Below are 20,590 nucleotides of genomic sequence, written 5' to 3'. Positions count from 1 at the left end.
AAAACTTAAGGTCATTCACTCGATCAAACGGAAACAAAATGTTGCATATATTGGCATTTTATAAAGCATTTATTGGGATTGAAAGATACATTTTTTATTTGCAATACTTCATGTAAATCATGACTGATCCTATATAGAGTGCGCAGAACAGCAAGTGTCACAGTTCTGAAATCGATGACGAAATAACTATTAAAGGATATTGTAAAGCATCGGAAGTTCTGGTACGTTTCAAGATTTTTTTAAACTAATAAATGTCTTACTAAAATAATATACTGTTTACTGAAAAGAGCTGAATTGATGAACAGAAAAAATAAAAAAAAAACACAATCTTGTTAACGTGTAATCCATTGATTTGGATATAGAAATATTGTCCCAAAAAGCAAGAATCATAGATCAAGAATATTGTTTCCCCTTCTACCCCTCTTTAAGCAGAAGTCCATAGGGTCGGATGGAGCTCTTCACAATTTCTTTCTCTTTCTCAGCAGATGTCCCATCAGGGATGGGGACCAACCAATAGTCCATGTCCTTGATGATTTCCCTCTTCTTGGGGTTGACTCTGTTCTGCATGATGATACTGTAGGTCTTTCCATTCTTCTGCGATTTGAATGTCTTGCTGAATCCATCTGCCACGTCTATGTCTGGAGAGGAATAAATTCCTCTCCCGAACATTTGTCTATTGCCCACCTTGTAGTGGCTTTTTATTATTCCCTCAGCTCCTTTTAAATCGGTTCCATGGTAGGACACCGGCCACTCATCGGGATCAGAGTGGTTCCTCCATCCTTCTGTTCCAAGCCAAGCGTTCCCGTCTGGGTACTTATCCCGCACCTTCAGCGCATAACGCTTCCACCCGTACGGACGCTCGTACGACTCGTTCCCACGCTCGCAGTCAGAATCAGAGTCAGACTTGGACATGTGAGTGAAGTCAAAGTCATACGCTGGGTCGAAGAATTCATCTGGAATCACGAATAATACTTTTCCCGAAGAAGAGCTTGTGCTTTCTTTTTTCTGGGTTTCTTGTGATGTTTTTTGCGACCGGTCACCAATAAACCAGCCTGCCAGCAACGAAGTCAAATACGACAGAGGACTGAACAACAACTCTAACAGCTCTTCACCAAGAAGAGCAATCTCCGGTAGATTGGTAACGTCCAGTTTAACAGCTCCATCTGAATCTGAAACGTCCGACAGCAGTTTCACCGTGACTCCCAGAAGAGCTGTGAGCCCTTCAGCTAATATAAACTTGTCTTCTGCCATCGTGTTGAGGTTTGGCCTCGTCCAGAGAGCTAGAGCTCTGCTTTAATGTCGACAGGTGACGGATAGGCCTATTTAAAGCGTGTAACTCATTTGAAACTGAAAGTAAAGCATGATATTTTCCATACTACGATTCCAAGGCGACCTTTGCCTTTAGTTTATATGCCTATTTGAAATGATTTACTAGAGAGTCAATTGTTGGATTTAAAGTAAAGTAGATCACTTCCGAGAAAAGAGATAAGAAACACTATTTTGATGAGTTGTGCTGACTTCATAATGTTGATAAATACAAAATACAAATAATATACAATGCTTTAATCATATTCTCAAGGTCTCTTACATCTACATGGGTGTGTAACCCATTCCTATTCTATAGCCATTTTCATATATATGCCTAAACTGGCACAGAACTGCTAAACCGGGAGTTTTAGTTTGTGGTGAAACTAAACATCACTGGTATCTCTGTGTTTTTATTGTGTGAATTGTGAAGTTGTATTAAATTGTGCTATACAAACAAATAAATAAACAAACTTTTAGTTTGTGTTTGGATATTGCATTTTATCTAGGATGTCCAGTTTTTATGGAGGGCATATACCATATACCAACTAGGGGTACACCCCTATGTTTTATCATTTGATGACTATGAGGTTATATTGCACAATAAGCTGAACATCTGTAGGGCCATGTAAAGGGAACAATGCCAAATATCATTTCTGCTTTCCTGTAAGTGAATACAAAAAAGAAACCCTGTTTATGTAAGCTTGTACAGTCAACATAGCTGTGATCCTCTGTGATGTTCATAGAAAAGTAGACACAGAGATGAATTTGTATTTATGCTCATTTATTGGTAATGTTTGGTGTTCTTCTGTGTTTTAATTGTTACCAGTCAGAAGAAGCATGTTGTATTTCATTTATTTTGATAAAGATGATTCCATTCAGTTTTTATTTGCATAACTACATTCAATATTAGGACTATATTGAATATCGTCTGTAATTCAACGCCATTTTTATTGCATTGGCCTAAGGAAATCTTTTAAACAGGAAACGTTTTAGTCAATGGGTCTACACATGACAGCGTGTCTTCCGACACTAAGAATGTATGTGGGTATTCACAAAACAAAGCATGTCATGAACTGTGACAGAGAACCCAATTGCAGGCAGCGAAACGGGGATGAAGGGGTTAACAGGTTTTAATAAATAATAAACAAAGCAAACACCCGCGATGGGGGGAAAACACTGACAAACTAAAATCCAAAACTGAAATCAAAGACTTCCCACATGGGGGGCAAACATAACCAAACACAAGACTCACTAGATAATTTAACATTAAGCAGACCAGAACATGACATGACCAAAACTCTACATACAGTGCCGGGAACAGAACAGCATACAAGTCAAGTATAACGAACCAGCACAAGACAATGGACGAGAGGGTATTATATAGGGAGACTAACAAAGGAGATAACGATGGGCAGGAGTGGGTAATGCGACACAGGAGGAAAGCTATACTAGGAACGAGAGGGGCGGGGCCAAATGACGAGACAGGAGAGAACGCATATTATGTCCTGATTGACAATAATATGTTTCTCTCCACATAAAACACGTGGGTCTGTCATGATTCTGCCCCTAGACCAGAAAATCAAGACAAGAGCAGGCAGAATCATGACAGAACCCCCCCCTTAATGAACGCCCCCTGGCGTTCACCAAGGGAGCAGACTAACGAGACAAGACCGACTGGGAAACAGACAACATCCAACAAAACATGGTAAACACAATTAGGGGCATACAAGAATACATGATAAAAGGGTTAGGGTGACATACTAAAAATAACAAACAAGGGAGGGGGGGAGGGGGAACAACAAAGTTCATGGGGGGAACACATGAGTCCATGGGGGGAAGTCCAAAGGGGTTGGGATAAGGGGGAACAGTTTTTGTCCCTGGCGCTCGGAAGCGCGGAGTCCCAGGGGACTTGGGGGACACCCTGGGGGGCGGCGCTCGAGAGCGCGAAGTCCCAGGGGCTCTAGGAGTCCCCGGCTGAGGAACAGGGCTTGAGGCCGGCTGGAAGGCCGGCTGAGGAACAGGGCTTGAGGCCGGCAGGAAGGCCGGCTGAGGAACAGGGCTTGAGGCCGGCTGGAAGGCCGGCTGAGGAACAGGACTGGGCGCCTGCGGGACCACCGGACTTGGGACCACCGGACTTGGGACCACCGGACTTGGGACCACCGGACTCGGGACCACCGGACTCGGGACCACCGGACTCGGGACCACCGGACTCGGGACCACCGGACTCGGGACCACCGGACTCGGGACCACCGGACTCGGGACCACCGGACTCGGGACCACCGGACTCGGGACCACCGGACTCGGGACCACCGGACTCGGGACCACCGGACTCGGGACCACCGGACTCGGGACCACCGGACTCGACGGGACCACCGGACTCGACGGGACCACCGGACTCGACGGGACCACCGGACTCGACGGGACCACCGGACTCGACGGGACCACCGGACTCGACGGGACCACCGGACTCGACGGGACCACCGGACTTGACGGGACCACCGGACTTGACGGGACCACCGGACTTGACGGGACCACCGGACTTGGGACCGCCCTCCGTTGCCTCTTCTTCTTCAGCCGAGCCACCCGTCTGGTGGGCGGCTGAAGGAATGACGAGAAGGGCACGGGCGGCTCGGGATTGGAGGCCTCGGACGAGGACCCCCAGGATTCCCGTCTCCCACGCTTGCCACCAAAGCTGACTGCGGGTGAGGAGGCTGTAGGTGGTGGAGCAGATGGTGTGGTGATGCCCATAACCCCGATCTGCAGGGCACGACCCTCTGGAACTGCGGCCAGCGGAGATGAATAGCCAAGTTGGCCTGAGATCCTGAGCTCAGAGCGTGCGACGGCGCACCTCCACACATCCTCAAACTCCAACGGCTTCAGCGATCTCATCTCCGCTGGCGAAAGAGGGTCCCTCAGACCGGCGTTAAAAAGCACCGCCAGCTCCTCCTCACCACGGACCATCTCCTCTGCGACATCCAGGAACCTGCCCAAATAACTTTCCAAGTCAGTATTCCCTTGTTGGACGCCGCAGAGAAGACGAGGCTTCCGGGCCCGTGTGGTCATTGCTGCCTGCTGGGTTCAGTAATGGCTGGTTCGTTCTGTCATGAACTGTGACAGAGAACCCAATTGCAGGCAGCGAAACGGGGATGAAGGGGTTAACAGGTTTTAATAAATAATAAACACAAAGCAAACACCCGCGATGGGGGGAAAACACTGACAAACTAAAATCCAAAACTGAAATCAAAGACTTCCCACATGGGGGCAAACATAACCAAACACAAGACTCACTAGATAATTTAACATTAAGCAGACCAGAACATGACATGACCAAAACTCTACATACAGTGCCGGGAACAGAACAGCATACAAGTCAAGTATAACGAACCAGCACAAGACAATGGACGAGAGGGTATTATATAGGGAGACTAACAAAGGAGATAACGATGGGCAGGAGTGGGTAATGCGACACAGGAGGAAAGCTATACTAGGAACGAGAGGGGCGGGGCCAAATGACGAGACAGGAGAGAACGCATATTATGTCCTGATTGACAATAATATGTTTCTCTCCACATAAAACACGTGGGTCTGTCATGATTCTGCCCCTAGACCAGAAAATCAAGACAAGAGCAGGCAGAATCATGACAAAAGCATCTCTTTACACATGTTCAACGCCCCCAAACTGTGTTCCACCCATGCTGACCATTGATCAGTACAAACTCTATGAGATAATTTCAGTTTAATGTACTTCAGTTTCATCCTGTGTCTCTGCATGGCTTTCCAGAAAAATGTTTAGCATGACACTCTTGAAAGGAGAAAAGTATTATTTGCTGGTTGTTTCTTCAATATCGTTCCGTGTCACAGCGATATAAGTTTTCATGCAATTTGTGAAGAAAATGTTTGCGGAGACTGTTTATGTTTGCTTGTGTATCGTGACATCTAATGGTAAGACTGACTATCTTCCATGTTATGTTTTTGCATTCCTATTTCCAACCGCTATAGAAAAGTCCACTATTGTGTTCCTTCTTAAAGATAAATGCAGAGAGATCCATTACAAAGATGAGCAAAGTTCCCATTTGTATGAGATCTATTTGTGTTTCAGGTGTGTTTGGTGTTGATGGAGATGAAATGAAGTCAGTGTCAGTGATGGAGGGAGAATCTATCACACTTCGCACGGATCTTACTCACATAAAGAGAGACGATACGATAGTGTGGATAGATGAATCTCAAGGGGCTCTTCTGGCTCAAATCAATACTCAAGCCAAATCTAGGTTTATAAGTGATGGTTACGATGACAGATTCAGAGTCAAACTAAAGCTGGAAAATCAGACCGGATATCTCACCATCACAAACATCAGCATCATTCAGTCTGGGCTTTATAAACTTATGATCTTTAACAGTAAAACTTCATACAGGAGTTTCAATGTGACTGTCTATGGTGAGTTTTGCTCATAGTTTTGTAGATTTTATGCTTGTTAATCCCATTGCAAGGTCTCCCTAAAGAACAATGTATAAATTCAAAGCTTTTTTGACAATTCAATTCAGTTTCTCTTTGTTTCTCCAGCTCGTCTGCCCGTTGTCATCACCTATGACTTTCTAAACTGTTCATCATCGGAACCATCTTCAAACTGCTCCGTTCTGTGTTCAGTGATGAATGTGTCACATGATGTGAGTCTCTCCTGGTACAAAGGAAACAGTTTATTGTCCAGCATCAGTGTGTCTAATCTCAACATCTATCTACCTCTGGAAGTGGAATATCAGGATACAAACACATACAGCTGCGTGGTCAACAATGACATCACAAACCACACACAACATCTCACTGACGTCTGTAAATGTTCAGGTAAGACATCTGAAGTCATCTTCAGCCATGAGATGGACAGGAGACAAAGAGATTTAGAATAAAACATCAAGACGTGAAACATATTAGGAGACAACACGAGCTTTTGTAACTTTAAAATGAATGAGTTTCATGTTTGTGCATCACAGAACACCAAGTCGTGGTGATGTTACTGTTGTTGTGGTCACTCCTTTGTGTCTGCTGGGGATAGGTGTCATTCTCCTATGGTACAGGTAAGTATTTACAAGAAAGAAATATGAATTATTTTGAATTAATAAAATACATACAAACATTTAACAAATGTGAACATCAAACAAAAGATAATGGGATGAACACTTGTCTCTACACACTACTGAATGAGAATGTGAGAAATATGTATTGTCTATTGTCTCTCATGACCGTTCTTTGCTCAGATCACGCTACAATCCCCATTCAGAAAACACTGGCGACACAAGCGATCAGAGTCAACTGGAGATGAATGCCGGATGGGTTTCGCCATCCTTAATACCTGCAGATTTACTTGCAGCAGAAAAATGCTGAGTGTTCATAAGCATAGAAACCATGTAGGTACCAGGGTCAGAAATTAACTTCTCCATCAAAAGGGCAACATTTCCGGAGCATTTTTGATCTCTATAAGGGTTATTTTTAAGAACCACCTTGTCTTTAATATCAAATACTTCAAATTAATCAATTCTGCCAATGAGAATAATTATGTTGTATTGACAGGAAAATAAAAGCTACAAAAGCCATTTGCAAAGGTTGCATCTGTTATGGCTTATAACAAAGACAGTCAATGCTGCTCAAATGTGCCATAATTGTATTAAAGCGGATGTGACATATCCTGCGTATCTCATAATAATCTCGAGAACCTATAGAGCATTGCATACAACAGAAACGTATCTTCGAAGAGTCTTTAGTTTGATCACATTTACAAAAGACAGATGCAGCTGTACGATTATATGATATGCTTCTTCTCTCGGGGGTTAACGCGTGGGCCATAGTCTCACTAAGCAGGGGCGAGTTTTGCCCCTTTCACCAGGATTTTCCCCCTTTTTACCTGACAGCAGGATAGAGGTATTGAGTACTAAAACCAAAACAAGAATAGTTTTTTAAATGTCCGTAGAATGTATCAAACAACAGAGATGTGAGGATACAGCCTGAACATTTACACTTGCTATTAACAAAATGTTATTGATGTGTCTTTAATATATGCAGGTATTTATGAATCTAAATTATGACAAAAGCTTTTTGTTTAGATTAAAAGTTTATTATCAGGTTGCCGTCTGAATACTTTTTGTTTTGCCCATCATTGGTATCTACACTTTTTTGGCGGTACAATAACCTTAATCCAAAATACCACGGCGCTTTGCGGTACAACACTAAAATGTGTTATTTCCAAATGTCTGCGTAGACAAAAACAGCTTTCAACTGTACATTTCATTTCATTTTGAACCAACATATCGAACATGTCTGGTAAAATAACCAGTATTATTCAAACAGACAATTGCTTACAAAGGCCTTTAAATATATGAAAACGTGTTTTTTTAATGTGTCTATTTTTATATTTTATATATATATATTAATGATTCACTATTTTGGTTGTTGTTTGCTTTCTTGCAAAACGTATTTTATCTGCTGTGGAAAAGCTCAGCTTTAATCTTCTATCTATTTAAGAAAGACTGAGAGATTGAGAATTAAGAAAATAAATCATGAAACATTTGCATATTTGTATTCTCTCGGGTGAAACTAAAACGATTCAAAGTTATATTCTTTAAAACATTACATAGCCTATTAAGTTTAGTCTGAGAGCTTTGATGTGTAACAAAGTCTTGTATCTGGCGACATCTGCCGGTCACAAGTGGAAATTCAACCTGGAAGTTTACGGTGGCCGGTCTGTTCTGGGCTCAATAACTCAAACATTTCTTAAACTTGATTAATCCGATTTTTGCACAAGCTACATACACATCTTTGCTACAAATGAACACTTAGAGTTTGTTTCTAGAGCATCGTTCTTGTTCAATGACAGCACGTCACAACTTGCCCCATGGGTGGGGTTCAGAGGGTTAGTTGTAATTCAGTTTTAACTCAAGATTATTCCGTCCATAAACTAAAGGTGGATATTGTTTGCTCACCTGGTCTATAACAGAAAACACAGATTTAAGCCAAACGACAGGATGCCGATGGCCTAATGACAAGTCATTTATGGAAAAAACAAACAAATAAGCCATTTATATTTAGATTTTATGAACCAGCCATACAAATATTTTCTGGCAAATGCACCTTAAAGTGATTCTAAAGGCATAACTCAAAATGTTCCCATGTTTTACTCACACTTAACGCATCCTATGTGACTGTGACTTTCTTACTGAAGAATAATGCAGTCGGAGTTATAATACCACGTATCCATTTACTTCCAAAAAGTGCATCCATTGATCAAAGAATGGTTCGTGAGAACCTTTGTCATGATCACGGGGGTGAGACACGGACAGAGGACCCAGGTGCAGACAGCGGGTAAGGGGTGTTAACAGAAGACTTTATGACAAGACAGGACTTAGACTAACTACTAACTAATTAACTTTAACACTAGACTAGACTAGACTAGACTAGACTGATGAACCAGCACAAGACAGAAGACACAAGGGCATTAAATAAGGGACCAAATCAAGAGGGGAACAGGTGTAGGGCATGAATCAATAATGAGGAAACAAGACCGGAGAGAGCGTATGGCAAGCCAAATAAACAATAGTCGCCTCTCTCCACATAAAGCGTGAGGTTCTGTCATGATCCTGCCACTAGACCAAGAGAAACATGACATGATGCGGCAGAATCATGACAACCTTGACATCATTCATCCAAACATGTAGTATGCAGTACTTGTAATACAGACCAATATGCAAACTTTGCATTGTGTATCCATTCCTTTAAAGAAGTCTTGCACGTACAGTATTAATAATTGGTTCATATTAGTGATGCGCGGATGGCGGTTAAATCCGCGGGCGCTGCGGATGATCCGCGGGTCGGGTGGGTCGGGTAATAAAAATATATATTCTGATTAATTGCGGGTGGGTCGAGGGTTGATGAGATCATTCGTTAATAATACAATTATTTATAACAACATTTCTTTAAAATACGAATGTGTTTTAATAGCAGTTTCAACCAGGCAACCGGCAATTTGCACTCATGTAAAAGAAATACGCGGGTGTCGACAGTGGAGGGGGGTCCTTTTCTTAATGCAGAAATGGAGGCGAAACAGATCCGGGAGAAACTTTCTGTTAGATGAGTCCTCAGAGGAAAAAGTGTTATTCTGGGACAAACAAGATCGCTTATTTCCACGACTGCAGCGCCTTGCTAGGAGAATATTGTGCATTCCTGCAACAAGCTGTGCAAGCGAACGCTCATTTAGTGCGGGTTTTAGAGGCGAGGCGGAATCGTCTGAATCCAGGCACAGTAGATGCTATTCTGTGTTTGCACAGTGCAAAAGAAAAGGCCAAGTAGCTAATGCTGAATTGGCACCGTTTTGCTATCGGACTTTGTTCTGTTTTCTGGAAAGAAAAAAGTTCTTTATTGTTACTTTGAATATCTGTTTTAGGAATGTTCCAGTATAATATTTCAAATTATTTGAGCTGTGTTTGTGTGGCCGAAGCCAAACTTTTTGTTATACAAATAAATGTTCATTTAAAAGCATTTTACGATTCATTTTAATATCGGATATTGACAGACTAGTTCTAACGTCACTGAATCTGATAACATCATGCTTAAAGAAAATAATTAGATGAATTAAAGTGACGATCGGTTGCGGGTCGGGTGCGGATATCTATATCATAGAAAATTATACGTGCGGGCGGATGGCGGGTGGATAATTGATTTGAAGCAGCGGATGCGGGTGACATTTTAGCTCATCCGCGCATCTCTAGTTCATATTTTAGATTTTAATTTATCATGAAATAGCTTTCTTACCCCTACACAATCAACATTGTTAATCATTTTAACTTTGAATATTATTCGATGAAAATAGAAAATTCAACACTGATTTCATAAAGCGTAAACCTCAAACCGTTAAATACTGTTAAATATAATGCGTCTGGATTATGTTTTCTTCATTTGTTATGTTGGGTTGTGTGTTTTTCACTGCACACACATTTGCCAAATTCACAAATTTCTTCATTCCCTTTTAGTTTCATAAACACATACACAATATTCGAACGATATAGAATTGAACACAGTTTTAATGTTGTATCGGCCTGAACTGTATATACAAATCTTTCAAATGAGGCACTTGTGTGACGCACATGGGAAATATTTGCACATCAGTGTGAAGCCCAGAACTGTCTCCTGACATATAAAGAATTTGCGCTGCCTTTCACGAGACAAAGCATCTCTTTACATAACATCAACTCCCCCAAACATTGTGCTCACTGCCCCACCCAAAGGCATTTCCGTTTCATGGACTTAAGTTTGATTCTGCATCACAGGCTGGAAAAAACACTTTTAGAGGCGTTTGGCATCCTCAACACATTTTTGTTTCCAGAGAACTACATTTAGCATGACGGACTTTAAAGGAGAAAAGTATGTTTCGTGGTATTGTTTCATGTCACGGCAATGTAAGGAGTTTTCAGGGAACGTTTGAAGAGCATGTTTGCGGCCGCTTTTTTGGTTTGCCTCTGTATGCTATCTAACGGTGAGTGAGATTATCTTACATGTTTCAAAACGGTTTTCCACTCCTATTTCCAACATAGAAATGTCCATTATTGTGTTACAACTTTCTGGACTTTCTCGTCAATTCGTCTGTTTGTTCTCCAGGTGTGTTTGGTGTTGATGGAGATGAAGTGAAGTCAGTGTCAGTGACGGAGGGAGAATCTGTCACTTTACACACTGATCTTACTCACATACAGAGACTTGATCAGATACTTTGGCAGTTTGCTCCTCTGGGGAAAATAATTGCTGAAATCAATAAACATGCCAACTTAAGCTCTGAATATGATCCTGATGGAAGATATAAAGACAAACTGAAGCTGAACAATCAGACTGGATCGCTCACCATCACAAACATCACCATCACAAACTCTGGACTTTATAAACTACAGATCAGCAGTGACAGAGGAATTTCATACAAGACATTCACTGTTACAGTGTACGGTGAGTTTTGCTTAATACAACTTTTAACAAATGTATTTTGTTTGCTGGTTTCCATCACTATTATGATCTGATGAGTCGAATCAGGTTTGATAAGCGAGACCTGGAGGCCCTGAAGTGTAAATATGATTGTATTATTACACCAAAACTATTGTGAAAGCAATTTCTTATAGTTCTGTTCCTCTTTGGTTTCCAGCTCGTCTGTCTGTTCCTGTCATCATCAGATACTGTCCACAGAATCCGCCATCATCAGAAAGAGCTTCAGCTTCAAAATGTGTGTTGTTGTGTTCAGTGATGAATGTGACACGTGTGAGTCTCTCCTGGTACAAAGGAAACAGTTTATTGTCCAGCATCAGTGTGTCTGATCTCAACATCAGACTCTCTCTTCCTCTGGAGGTGGAATATCAGGATACAAACACATACAGATGTGTGGTCAACAATCCCATCACAAACCTCACACAACATCTGCACATCAATTATGTCTGTCAGACGTGTTCAGGTAGGACAGTAAAATTGTTTCTGATTGTTCCTTTTTTTAGATGTTCTGATGTTATGAGTTGCTGTTTTTCCCCTGTTACAGAATCTAAAGCGGCTTGCATAGTTTTAGCATTAATACTGTTTGTTCTCATATGTGGGATATGTTTCTACTGGAAAACAAGGCGAAGTAAGTATAACAATCATGGTACTTTATAAAATGGTCGATCTTGATTAACATCTTCATGTTTTTGTGTTCATAGAAGCAAGACAAAAGCGACTGCACCAAGGAACAAAAAATTCCATAATTGGTTAACAAAGAAGAAAACCGTCTGTTATTGATGCTTATGAAGATTTCTTGGATGATAGGGAAATTTGAATAGATCATAATTTATTGACATAAATTATTGATATTTACATATTTTGGTCGTTTCTATGTTTTTTTGTCCTTTCTTTTCATCACGGAATCATTGTGATTATTTGGTCTTTTTGTGAGATGTTTTCTGTGTAGCATGGCTCAAATTAAAGATGATCGCTCGTATTTCTCTCATCTGAGACCAAGCCATATCAACTTCAATAAAGAAAGACGAATGCATATCCAATTTTTTTAGGAAACACGTTTTTCTAGGTTGCTTCATAAATAGCGCAAGTGTTGGCAATCCGCACCGAGCTCCCTCAATTGTCAATATGTCTGTATTATTACACCAAAACTACTGTGAAATGAATATGAGAAACCTTCCAATGCAATTGCTTTCAGATCTGTTCCTCTTTGGTTTCAAGTCTGTCTGCTCCTGTCATCATCAGAAACTCTTCTCAGTGTTTTTCATCATCAGAAACTCTTCTCAATGTTCTTCATCATCAGAAAATGAGTGTTGTGTTCAGCGAGTTTCTCCTGGTACAAAGAAAACAGTTTATTGGCCAGCATCAGGGTGTCTGTTCCCAGCTTTCCAGTTTTTACATGGTGTAGACCATTTCAACATCAGATCAACTAAAAAAAAAACGATTCTAACATTATTTTGTCTGGCAGGAATCTGCTGCAAAACGTCCCATAATGTGATGAAGTGGTGTTCTGTGAACAGTCCCTTAGTTTACGGTTCAGAATAGCTCAATCTCGAATCGATAGGAAAGAAAATCTTTATGGTGTTTTTAACAACACCAAGCTGATCTCTTTGCCTGAACTTGTGTTCTGTCATTCAAACATCAAATACTATATCAAACCAAAACTAAGTCTTCTTTCATGTATGCCTTAAGTTCCAAGTTCAAAGATCAGTTTTGTCATAAATGTTCCCTTAAATGTTTTGGAACATATTCGTAACTCAATGAATCGATTATCTGAACCAGCATTCCTGTATCTTAAACAGCGAGGACGGCTCGCAGGTCACAATTCCCAGAGAATGTATGAACTTTATCGCTTTGGATTAAAGCATCGGAAAAATACATGAATATATTGAGTAGAAAGATTTGCAATTGCAAGATTATTAATAAGCATTCAATAACCATTGTGGGATCGAGATTCACGTCTACAGTAAGACGGAGGACTAGGCTACTGTTTGTCAAACAGTTCATAAATTGTTAAAAATTGGTATAAAATGTAAAAAATCATTTTGTAATGATTACAATGCACATTTCTAACGTTTTCCTTTTAACAACTTCAGGGATTATAGAAAAATGCACAACGAATAAACTAAAAAGAAAGAAAATTACAGATTTTTCTTTTAGGCCAAAAATCATTAGGATATTAAGTAAATATCAAGTTCCATGAAGAGATTTTGTACATTTTCTACTCTTAATATACACAAACTTTATTTTTATGAGTGGACGGCCTGCTACAGCATCTCTGATTAACAACTTCAAAGGCAATTTTCTTAATGTTTAGATTTTTTTGCATCCTCGGAATCCAGTTTAAAACTGTTGTATCTCGGTAAGATATTGTCCATCCATCCATCCATCCATTTTCTACCGCTTATCCGGGGCCGGGTCGCGGGGGCAGCAGTCTAAGCAGAGATGCCCAGACATCCCTCACCCTAGACACTTCCTCTAGCTCTTCCGGGGGGACACCGAGGCGTTCCCAGGCCAGCCGGGAGACATGGTCCCACCAGCATGTCCTATGTCTTCCCCGGGGTCTCCTCCCGGTCGGAGGGGCCCTGAACACCTTCCGGGGAAGGCGTCCAGTAGGCATCCGTAACAGATGCCCAAGCCACCTCAGCTGACCCCTCTCGATGTGGAGGAGCAGCGGCTCTACTCCGAGCTCCTCCCGGGTGACCGAGCTTCTCACCCTATCTCTAAGGGATCGCCCAGCCACCCTGCGGAGGAAGCTCATTTCAGCCGCCTGTATCCGGGATCTTGTCCTTTCGGTCATGACGCAAAGCTCATGACCATAGGTGAGAGTAGGAACGTAGATTGACCGGTAAATTGAGAGCTTCGCCTTGCGGCTCAGCTCTTTCTTCACCACGACGGACCGGTACATCGACCGCATTAAGCTGCACCGATCCGTCTGTCAATCTCCCGTTCCATCCTTCCCTCACTCGTGAACAAGACCCCGAGATACTTAAACTCCTCCACTTGAGGAAGGAACTCTCCACCAACCTGAAGTGGACAAGCCACCCTTTTCCGACTGAGGACCATGGCCTCGGATTTGGAGGTACTGATTTTCATGCCAGCCGCTTCACACTCTGCTGTAAACCGTCCCAGTGCATGCTGAAGGTCCTGGTTTGAAGGGGCCAACACGACAACATCATCCGCAAATAGCAGAGACGAGATCGTGTGATCCCCAAACATGACACTCTCCGGCCCCTGGCTGCGCCTAGAAATTCTGTCCATAAAAATTATGAACAGAACCGGTGACAAAGGGCAGCCCTGCCGGAGTCCGACATGCACTGGGAACAAGTCCGACTTACTGCCGGCAATGCGAACCAAGCTCCTGCTTCGGTCGTACAGGGACCTGACAGCCCTTAGTAAAGGACCACAGACCCCATACTCCCGAAGCACCCTCCACAGGATGCCACGAGGGACACAGTCGAATGCCTTCTCCAAATCCACAAAACACATGTGGATTGGTTGAGCAAACTCCCATGAACCCTCCAGCAACCTGTAGAGGGTGTAGAGCTGGTCCAGCGTTCCACGGCCTGGACGAAAACCACACTGTTCCTCCTGAATCCGAGGTTCTACTATCGGCCGTATTCTCCTCTCCAGTACCCTGGCATAGACTTTCCCAGGAAGGCTGAGAAGTGTGATCCCCCTGTAGTTGGAACACACCCTCCGGTCCCCCTTCTTAAAAAGAGGGACCACCACCCCGGTCTGCCAAGATATTGTCCGACCCTGAAAATCCATACATCAGTAGAAATCGTAATTATTCAGATTATGTAAAAATGTCAATTCCGAAAAAATTGACTATGTGTCAGGACCCAGGCTTGAAGTCGGGTCTCTAGCGTGAGACCATCACCACATCAATCGAGCCACACGGGTGAAGAGGTGGAACCCAGAAGATGAGGTTATTGAAAGGGCAAAATGCCCAAACGATAGTAGTTCAACGAGGCAGGGGAAACAAACCCACAAAGCTCGATGGTAGCAAATCCACAAGTCAAAATCGAGTAATTTCTCAAGAACCAAAAACAAAAAGTTATAAGTAAACCCGTCTCAAGAGAGCCGCAATCGCCCATGACGGTATCACACATGTGATGGATGCAACACATATAAACTTAGTGCAAAGAAGTAAGGAAAACCAAGGGTTGAAATACACTCAGGTGCAAGAAATAACTAAAATAAAGTGAAAACCAGGGATCAAACAGTGCAATGGGGGTCTCTAGTGACAAAAACATGGAGCGACAGGCAAGATGCTGACACGTAAGACTGGTTCTGTTGTCCAGGAAATATAAAGTAAAATTCAACAAATGCCTCATTTAATACAATTATTATAAAATAAAATAGGATTTGAATATAAATTCATATGAATAGTCAGTAATTTATTTGTATATCAGTTATATTGCACATTTGTAACAAATATGACCAGATGAAGGTAAGAGTAACCGTGAACAACAAGTAAAACCAGTGTTATTAGCAAACAAGACACGATTAAAACAAAGACTCAAATGTTGATAAATGACATCATGTTAAATGAATACGTTTGTCGTTTCTGCCCTCGAGTGTGGGTGCGTTTTCCCTTCATTCCCATTAAGGGATTATTTCTGTTTCATCTTGTATTTTCTTTCTTCCGTGTGTGGCAGCCATGGGCGGGACATCCAGCCCTATACGACCCCCAAGAGTTTCCTGCGGAGACTTGTCGGTGTCTATCGTCTTGGTTGGAGCGAACTATGTTTTTGCAGCTCTGTGTATTCTTCCGACTTTTCGGTGGTAAATGATCAGACTGCTTTATATCGATGATTCGAAACAATTGCTTTACAGAATTCATCATAATGTTATCATTTGCTATTCTTTGGTGCTGCAGGTGTGTTGGCTGTTGAGACGGTCATTCTTCACACTGGTGTTAGTGAGTTAAAGCCTTATGAAATGTTACAATGGAGATTTGGATCTGTGTTCATTGCTGAGCTTCCTCCTCACAAGGAAGTTATTTTTCATAATAATGGATTCGGAAACGGACTGGGACTGAACGATGAGACTGGGTCTCTCACCATCTTCAGCATCAGCGCAGAATACTGTGGAGTTTACACAGTTGATGTCTCCAAACTAGACCTAATTGAACCCATTATCGAACCGGTCTTGCAGAAGACTTTCAACGTCATTGTTTCTGGTATTATTGTTAGCTTTTACGATCATAAACTTTATTTAAAATTAGAAGACGAAATGATTTTTGAATCATTCCTTTTTAAAACGTATTTGTATTGGTTTTCTAGATCCTTTGTCCATGCCTGTGATCACCAGAAACTCAAACTGTTCATCGGAAAGATCTTCGGCGTCCAAATGTGTGTTGTTAGGTTAAGTGATGAATGTGACCCGTGCGACTCTCTCCTGGCACAAAGGGAACTTTACACTCCACTACTAGTGTGTACGTTCCCATAACTACTCCAGCTGGAGATAATGAATATATGAGAAAAAAGATCCTACGATGTGATTGCAAATCCGAACATCAACCATCTTAACACCTCCCTGTCTCTTCCTCTGGAGGTGAAATATCGGGTCACAAACTCATACAGATGCGTGGTGTCCAATTCAACCGACAATGACACTCAACATCTTCATATCAAGCAGTTTTGTGAGGAATGTTCAGGTCGGCAGTCATCATGATATTTGCTGAGCTGATAAATCGGTATTTCTTATGTACTGAATTTGTTTTGAAAAACTGTTGATGTCGTTCTCTTACAGGATCCCTTTATTTCTTTTAACACTGATACCTGTTGTTCTCGCGTTGTTCTTGGTTGGGATATTTCTCTGGAAGTTTGGTAAAGGGAAGACAAGAGGGCAAGTATTAACTAAAATGAATGAACTATTAGCTTAACCATTATGAATGATAGATGAACACAATATGACGTACTGTAAATCAATACAGTATATTAAACTAACACACCTGCAATATACAAACAGTTTTAACAGGTAACATAACCATTATAACAGATCAACACTAAAACATGGTACTTACATTGTTTTGTCTTGCAGGAATCTGCTGCAAAATGTCCCATAATGCAATGGAGTGGTGTTCTGTGAACAGTCCTTTAGTTTACTAATAGCTCAATCGAGGTAGGACTTAGAATCGTATTAAATTCATATAACTGGTTTTAATGCTTTTGGGTTTTTTAATGTTGTAATTGCAAGCCTCACTTCTTCACTATAAAACACCTTTAATTCCTGATTTTCTGGATCTTCTTGACAGTTTGGTGAAAGAGCTGAATTACATCCATAACAAAACCATATAAACATCATTTACTCCAAGCAACGCCATGTCTTCGCCCGAACTTGTCGTCGCAGGTCATCTGATCGATTCCCAGGGAATATATTGCATATCTTGAACGTGCAAGTAGCTTTGAATAAAAGCATCATAACAATGCATAAATGTAGAAAGAAGACAGATTTGCAATAGCAAGATTGTTTAAAAGCATTAAATCTGGAATGGATGAGGTGATTTACACCTGTTATGAGACACAACAATTTTAACCCACAACTGAGTTGTTTGACTCTTTGGAGTGAAGCGTTTATTTGTTTATTTAAAGGCCATGCAAAATAAAGTAAACTTATACAAAACTTTATGCAAAATAATGAACTATTGCACTAATTCACTGTGTTTATATTCGTCATAATCGTTTGTTTTATTACAAAAATGTTTATTTAAAACATACAGCCACATAAAAATTATTTAAGGTACTATATAAAATGAATGTTAATTGTAGTGACAACAATTCTCCCAGATACCAAATGATAACAGGCCATCATTTTCTTTGAAGAAAACGGATGTGGAACAAAAAGGTCAAAACGACACAAAAGATGTTGTGTTATTACATTTAACTTGTCATAATAAATAATTCTTTTTCAACACAGTCCTTATCTATAATCTAAAATGTGTTATTTGTATTGTACTGCTGCCTTAAATGTATGCATAAATGTAAATAAATGAAAATGATCACAGGCACATCACATATACGACACTGACACATATTTAAATATAGAGGTTGTTAATAAAAGTCTCATGATGCAAAGAATAAAAACAACAAGAATGACCCTTCATCATCATATATAGGGCTTGAGTCAGACTGTTTATAGATTTCAGCTATAATACACGCTCGAGGTACAAACTTCCACTGTATCAGATCATCTGTCTGTATCTATAAAGTGACAGAATCTCCCTCCATCACTGACACTGACTTCACTTCATCTCCATCAACACCAAACACACCTGAAACACACAAACCACATCTACATTCAGAAACAAACAGAAAGAGACAAATTCCTGACTTCCAGGAATCTAGCATCGGAAACATGCAAAGAGTTCAATATGCATTGGGTGTGTCAGATTCGTGTAGCCTCGACAACTCTACTGCAGCTTCTCAAAACATCCAACACAGACAAAACATGGGTTTGATGCACGCATATGCGCTGTAGTTTGGGATGGATATCTAACCTGAAACGAACTTAATGCGGTTTATTTCCGAAATTTTGTTTCGTGTCGCAACGATATCCTTGAAGCTTATTCTTGCAAATAGTATGTCCAATGGCGCTGTTTCCTATTCTGTTTACTGCCTGTGTAACATCATCGCCAACAGTAAGTACCCCTATGTTTTATTGTTCCAAAGAACTACATTCTTGATGCGCCTTCGAGGCATGTCAGTCGGATATTTTCAATGACGCAACAAAGGAGACGCGTTGAGCTTCGGCATTCAGTAGCGTTTTCAAAAGAAAGTTCCTAGAAAGTTATGTAAACAAACAGATCCAGTATCACTAACCAGATAGAAAAGGTACGTGTGTAAATGTCTGAATGTGTGTTATAAGGGTAATGATGTAAACTTATCTGGGAGTGAGTTGAACCATATGATTTCCATAAGGTAGAGTAACCGAACCAACCAGCCATCATGTCCACTGTACTGTTAAAATCATTTAAATGCAGCTTTTAAAACTGCATACTATAGCCTACTAATACATACAAGATAAACAAGCAAAACAGCTATTCCGAAAATATAACTTGAAGTCTGTTTGTCTCTGACTGTAGCTGTGTTTGTGTGTTTCAGGTGTGTTTGGTTTGGATAGAGATGAAGTGACGTCATTGTCAGTGATGGAGGGAGAATCTGTCACTTTACACACTGATCTTACTCACATGCAGACAGATGATCTGATCCAGTGGAAGTTTGTACCTCAAGCGTGTATTATAGCTGAAATCTATAAACAGGCCAACTCAAGCCCTATATATGATGATGACGCGTCATTCAAAGACAAACTACAACTGGACGATCAGACTGGATCTCTCACCATCACAAACATCAGCATGAATAACTCTGGACCTTATAAGCTATCGATCAACAGCAGGAGAACTTACAGCAAGAGATTCAATGTTACTGTCTATGGGGAGTGGAGTTGTTTCATTTTGATAAAATGATATGTACATTTTGTGCATTGAAATCAGAGTTTCTTCATTGATCGCAAACATAAATATTTGTTAACATTTTTTTTCATGTTTTTATGTCTTTAAGTCCTGTTTCTCTTTGGTTTCTCCAGCTCATCTGCCTGTTCCTGTCATCTTTAGAGACTCATTCCAAAGATCTTCAAAATGTGTGTTGTTGTGTTCAGTGATGAATGTGACACGTGTGAGTCTCTCCTGGTATAATGGAAGCCGTGTACACTCCAGCATCAGTGTGTCTGATCTCAACATCAGACTCTCTCTTCCTCTGGAGGTGGAATATCAGGATACAAACACATACAGATGTGTGGTCAACAATCCCATCATAAACCAGACAATGCATCTCCGTGTCTCTGATCTTTGTAAAGGTTTGACAACTGTTGACTATTTCATTACATTTTTATCCAAATATTTGAAGGTTGAATTTAGGTTCAAAAGAAGTTTGGTCGGAGTCAGTTACAAGAATAACCTTTTTCTTTTTGTGTTACAGATAACATCCAGCAATCGGATATTAATTATCCAATGATTATTGGTGTTGTTATTTTTATTCTTTGCATCATGGTACTCTTTTCCTTTTTCTTGTGGCGAGCATCTCATGGGAGTATATATCACCTCGCTGATAGGATTTTTTATCGAATACTTGAAACATAGTCAAAGATCCTTGGTGGGTCGATGTGTCATGATTCTGCTGCATCATGTCATGTTTCTCTTAGTAAAGTGGCAGGATCATGACAGAACCTCATGTTTAATGTGGAGAGAGGCAATTATTGTCTTCCATAGAC

General features: G+C 40.9%; 2 protein-coding genes across 3 annotated transcripts; both read left to right on the top strand.

Annotated features, from left to right (window-relative positions):
- Positions 1-4,912: 4,912 nt before the first annotated feature.
- On the top strand, positions 4,913-6,997 carry LOC306903154 (uncharacterized protein). Of its 2 annotated transcripts, XM_079472118.1 has the most exons (6): positions 4,913-5,250; positions 5,408-5,743; positions 5,870-5,973; positions 6,056-6,148; positions 6,295-6,378; positions 6,559-6,997. In XM_079472118.1, exons 1-5 carry the CDS (start codon positions 5,184-5,186, stop codon positions 6,310-6,312), a joined length of 618 nt encoding a protein of 205 aa, XP_079328244.1. In that variant the 5' UTR covers positions 4,913-5,183; the 3' UTR covers positions 6,313-6,378; positions 6,559-6,997. The 2 variants fall into 2 exon arrangements, with proteins under 2 accessions (XP_079328244.1, XP_079328243.1); XM_079472117.1 differs by having other exon boundaries at positions 5,870-6,148.
- Positions 6,998-10,638: 3,641 nt separating this feature from the next.
- LOC306903153 (SLAM family member 9-like) lies at positions 10,639-12,352 on the top strand. The gene is made up of 5 exons (XM_079472116.1): positions 10,639-10,823; positions 10,946-11,281; positions 11,475-11,777; positions 11,859-11,942; positions 12,016-12,352. Exons 1-5 carry the CDS (start codon positions 10,778-10,780, stop codon positions 12,066-12,068), a joined length of 822 nt encoding a protein of 273 aa, XP_079328242.1. The 5' UTR covers positions 10,639-10,777; the 3' UTR covers positions 12,069-12,352.
- Positions 12,353-20,590: the final 8,238 nt, after the last annotated feature.

The sequence above is a fragment of the Barbatula barbatula genome, assembly GCF_947034865.1.
Source record: "Barbatula barbatula genome assembly, chromosome: 13".
NCBI classification, from domain to species: domain Eukaryota; kingdom Metazoa; phylum Chordata; class Actinopteri; order Cypriniformes; family Nemacheilidae; genus Barbatula; species Barbatula barbatula.
This window is presented reverse-complemented; position numbering and strand designations above follow the sequence as displayed.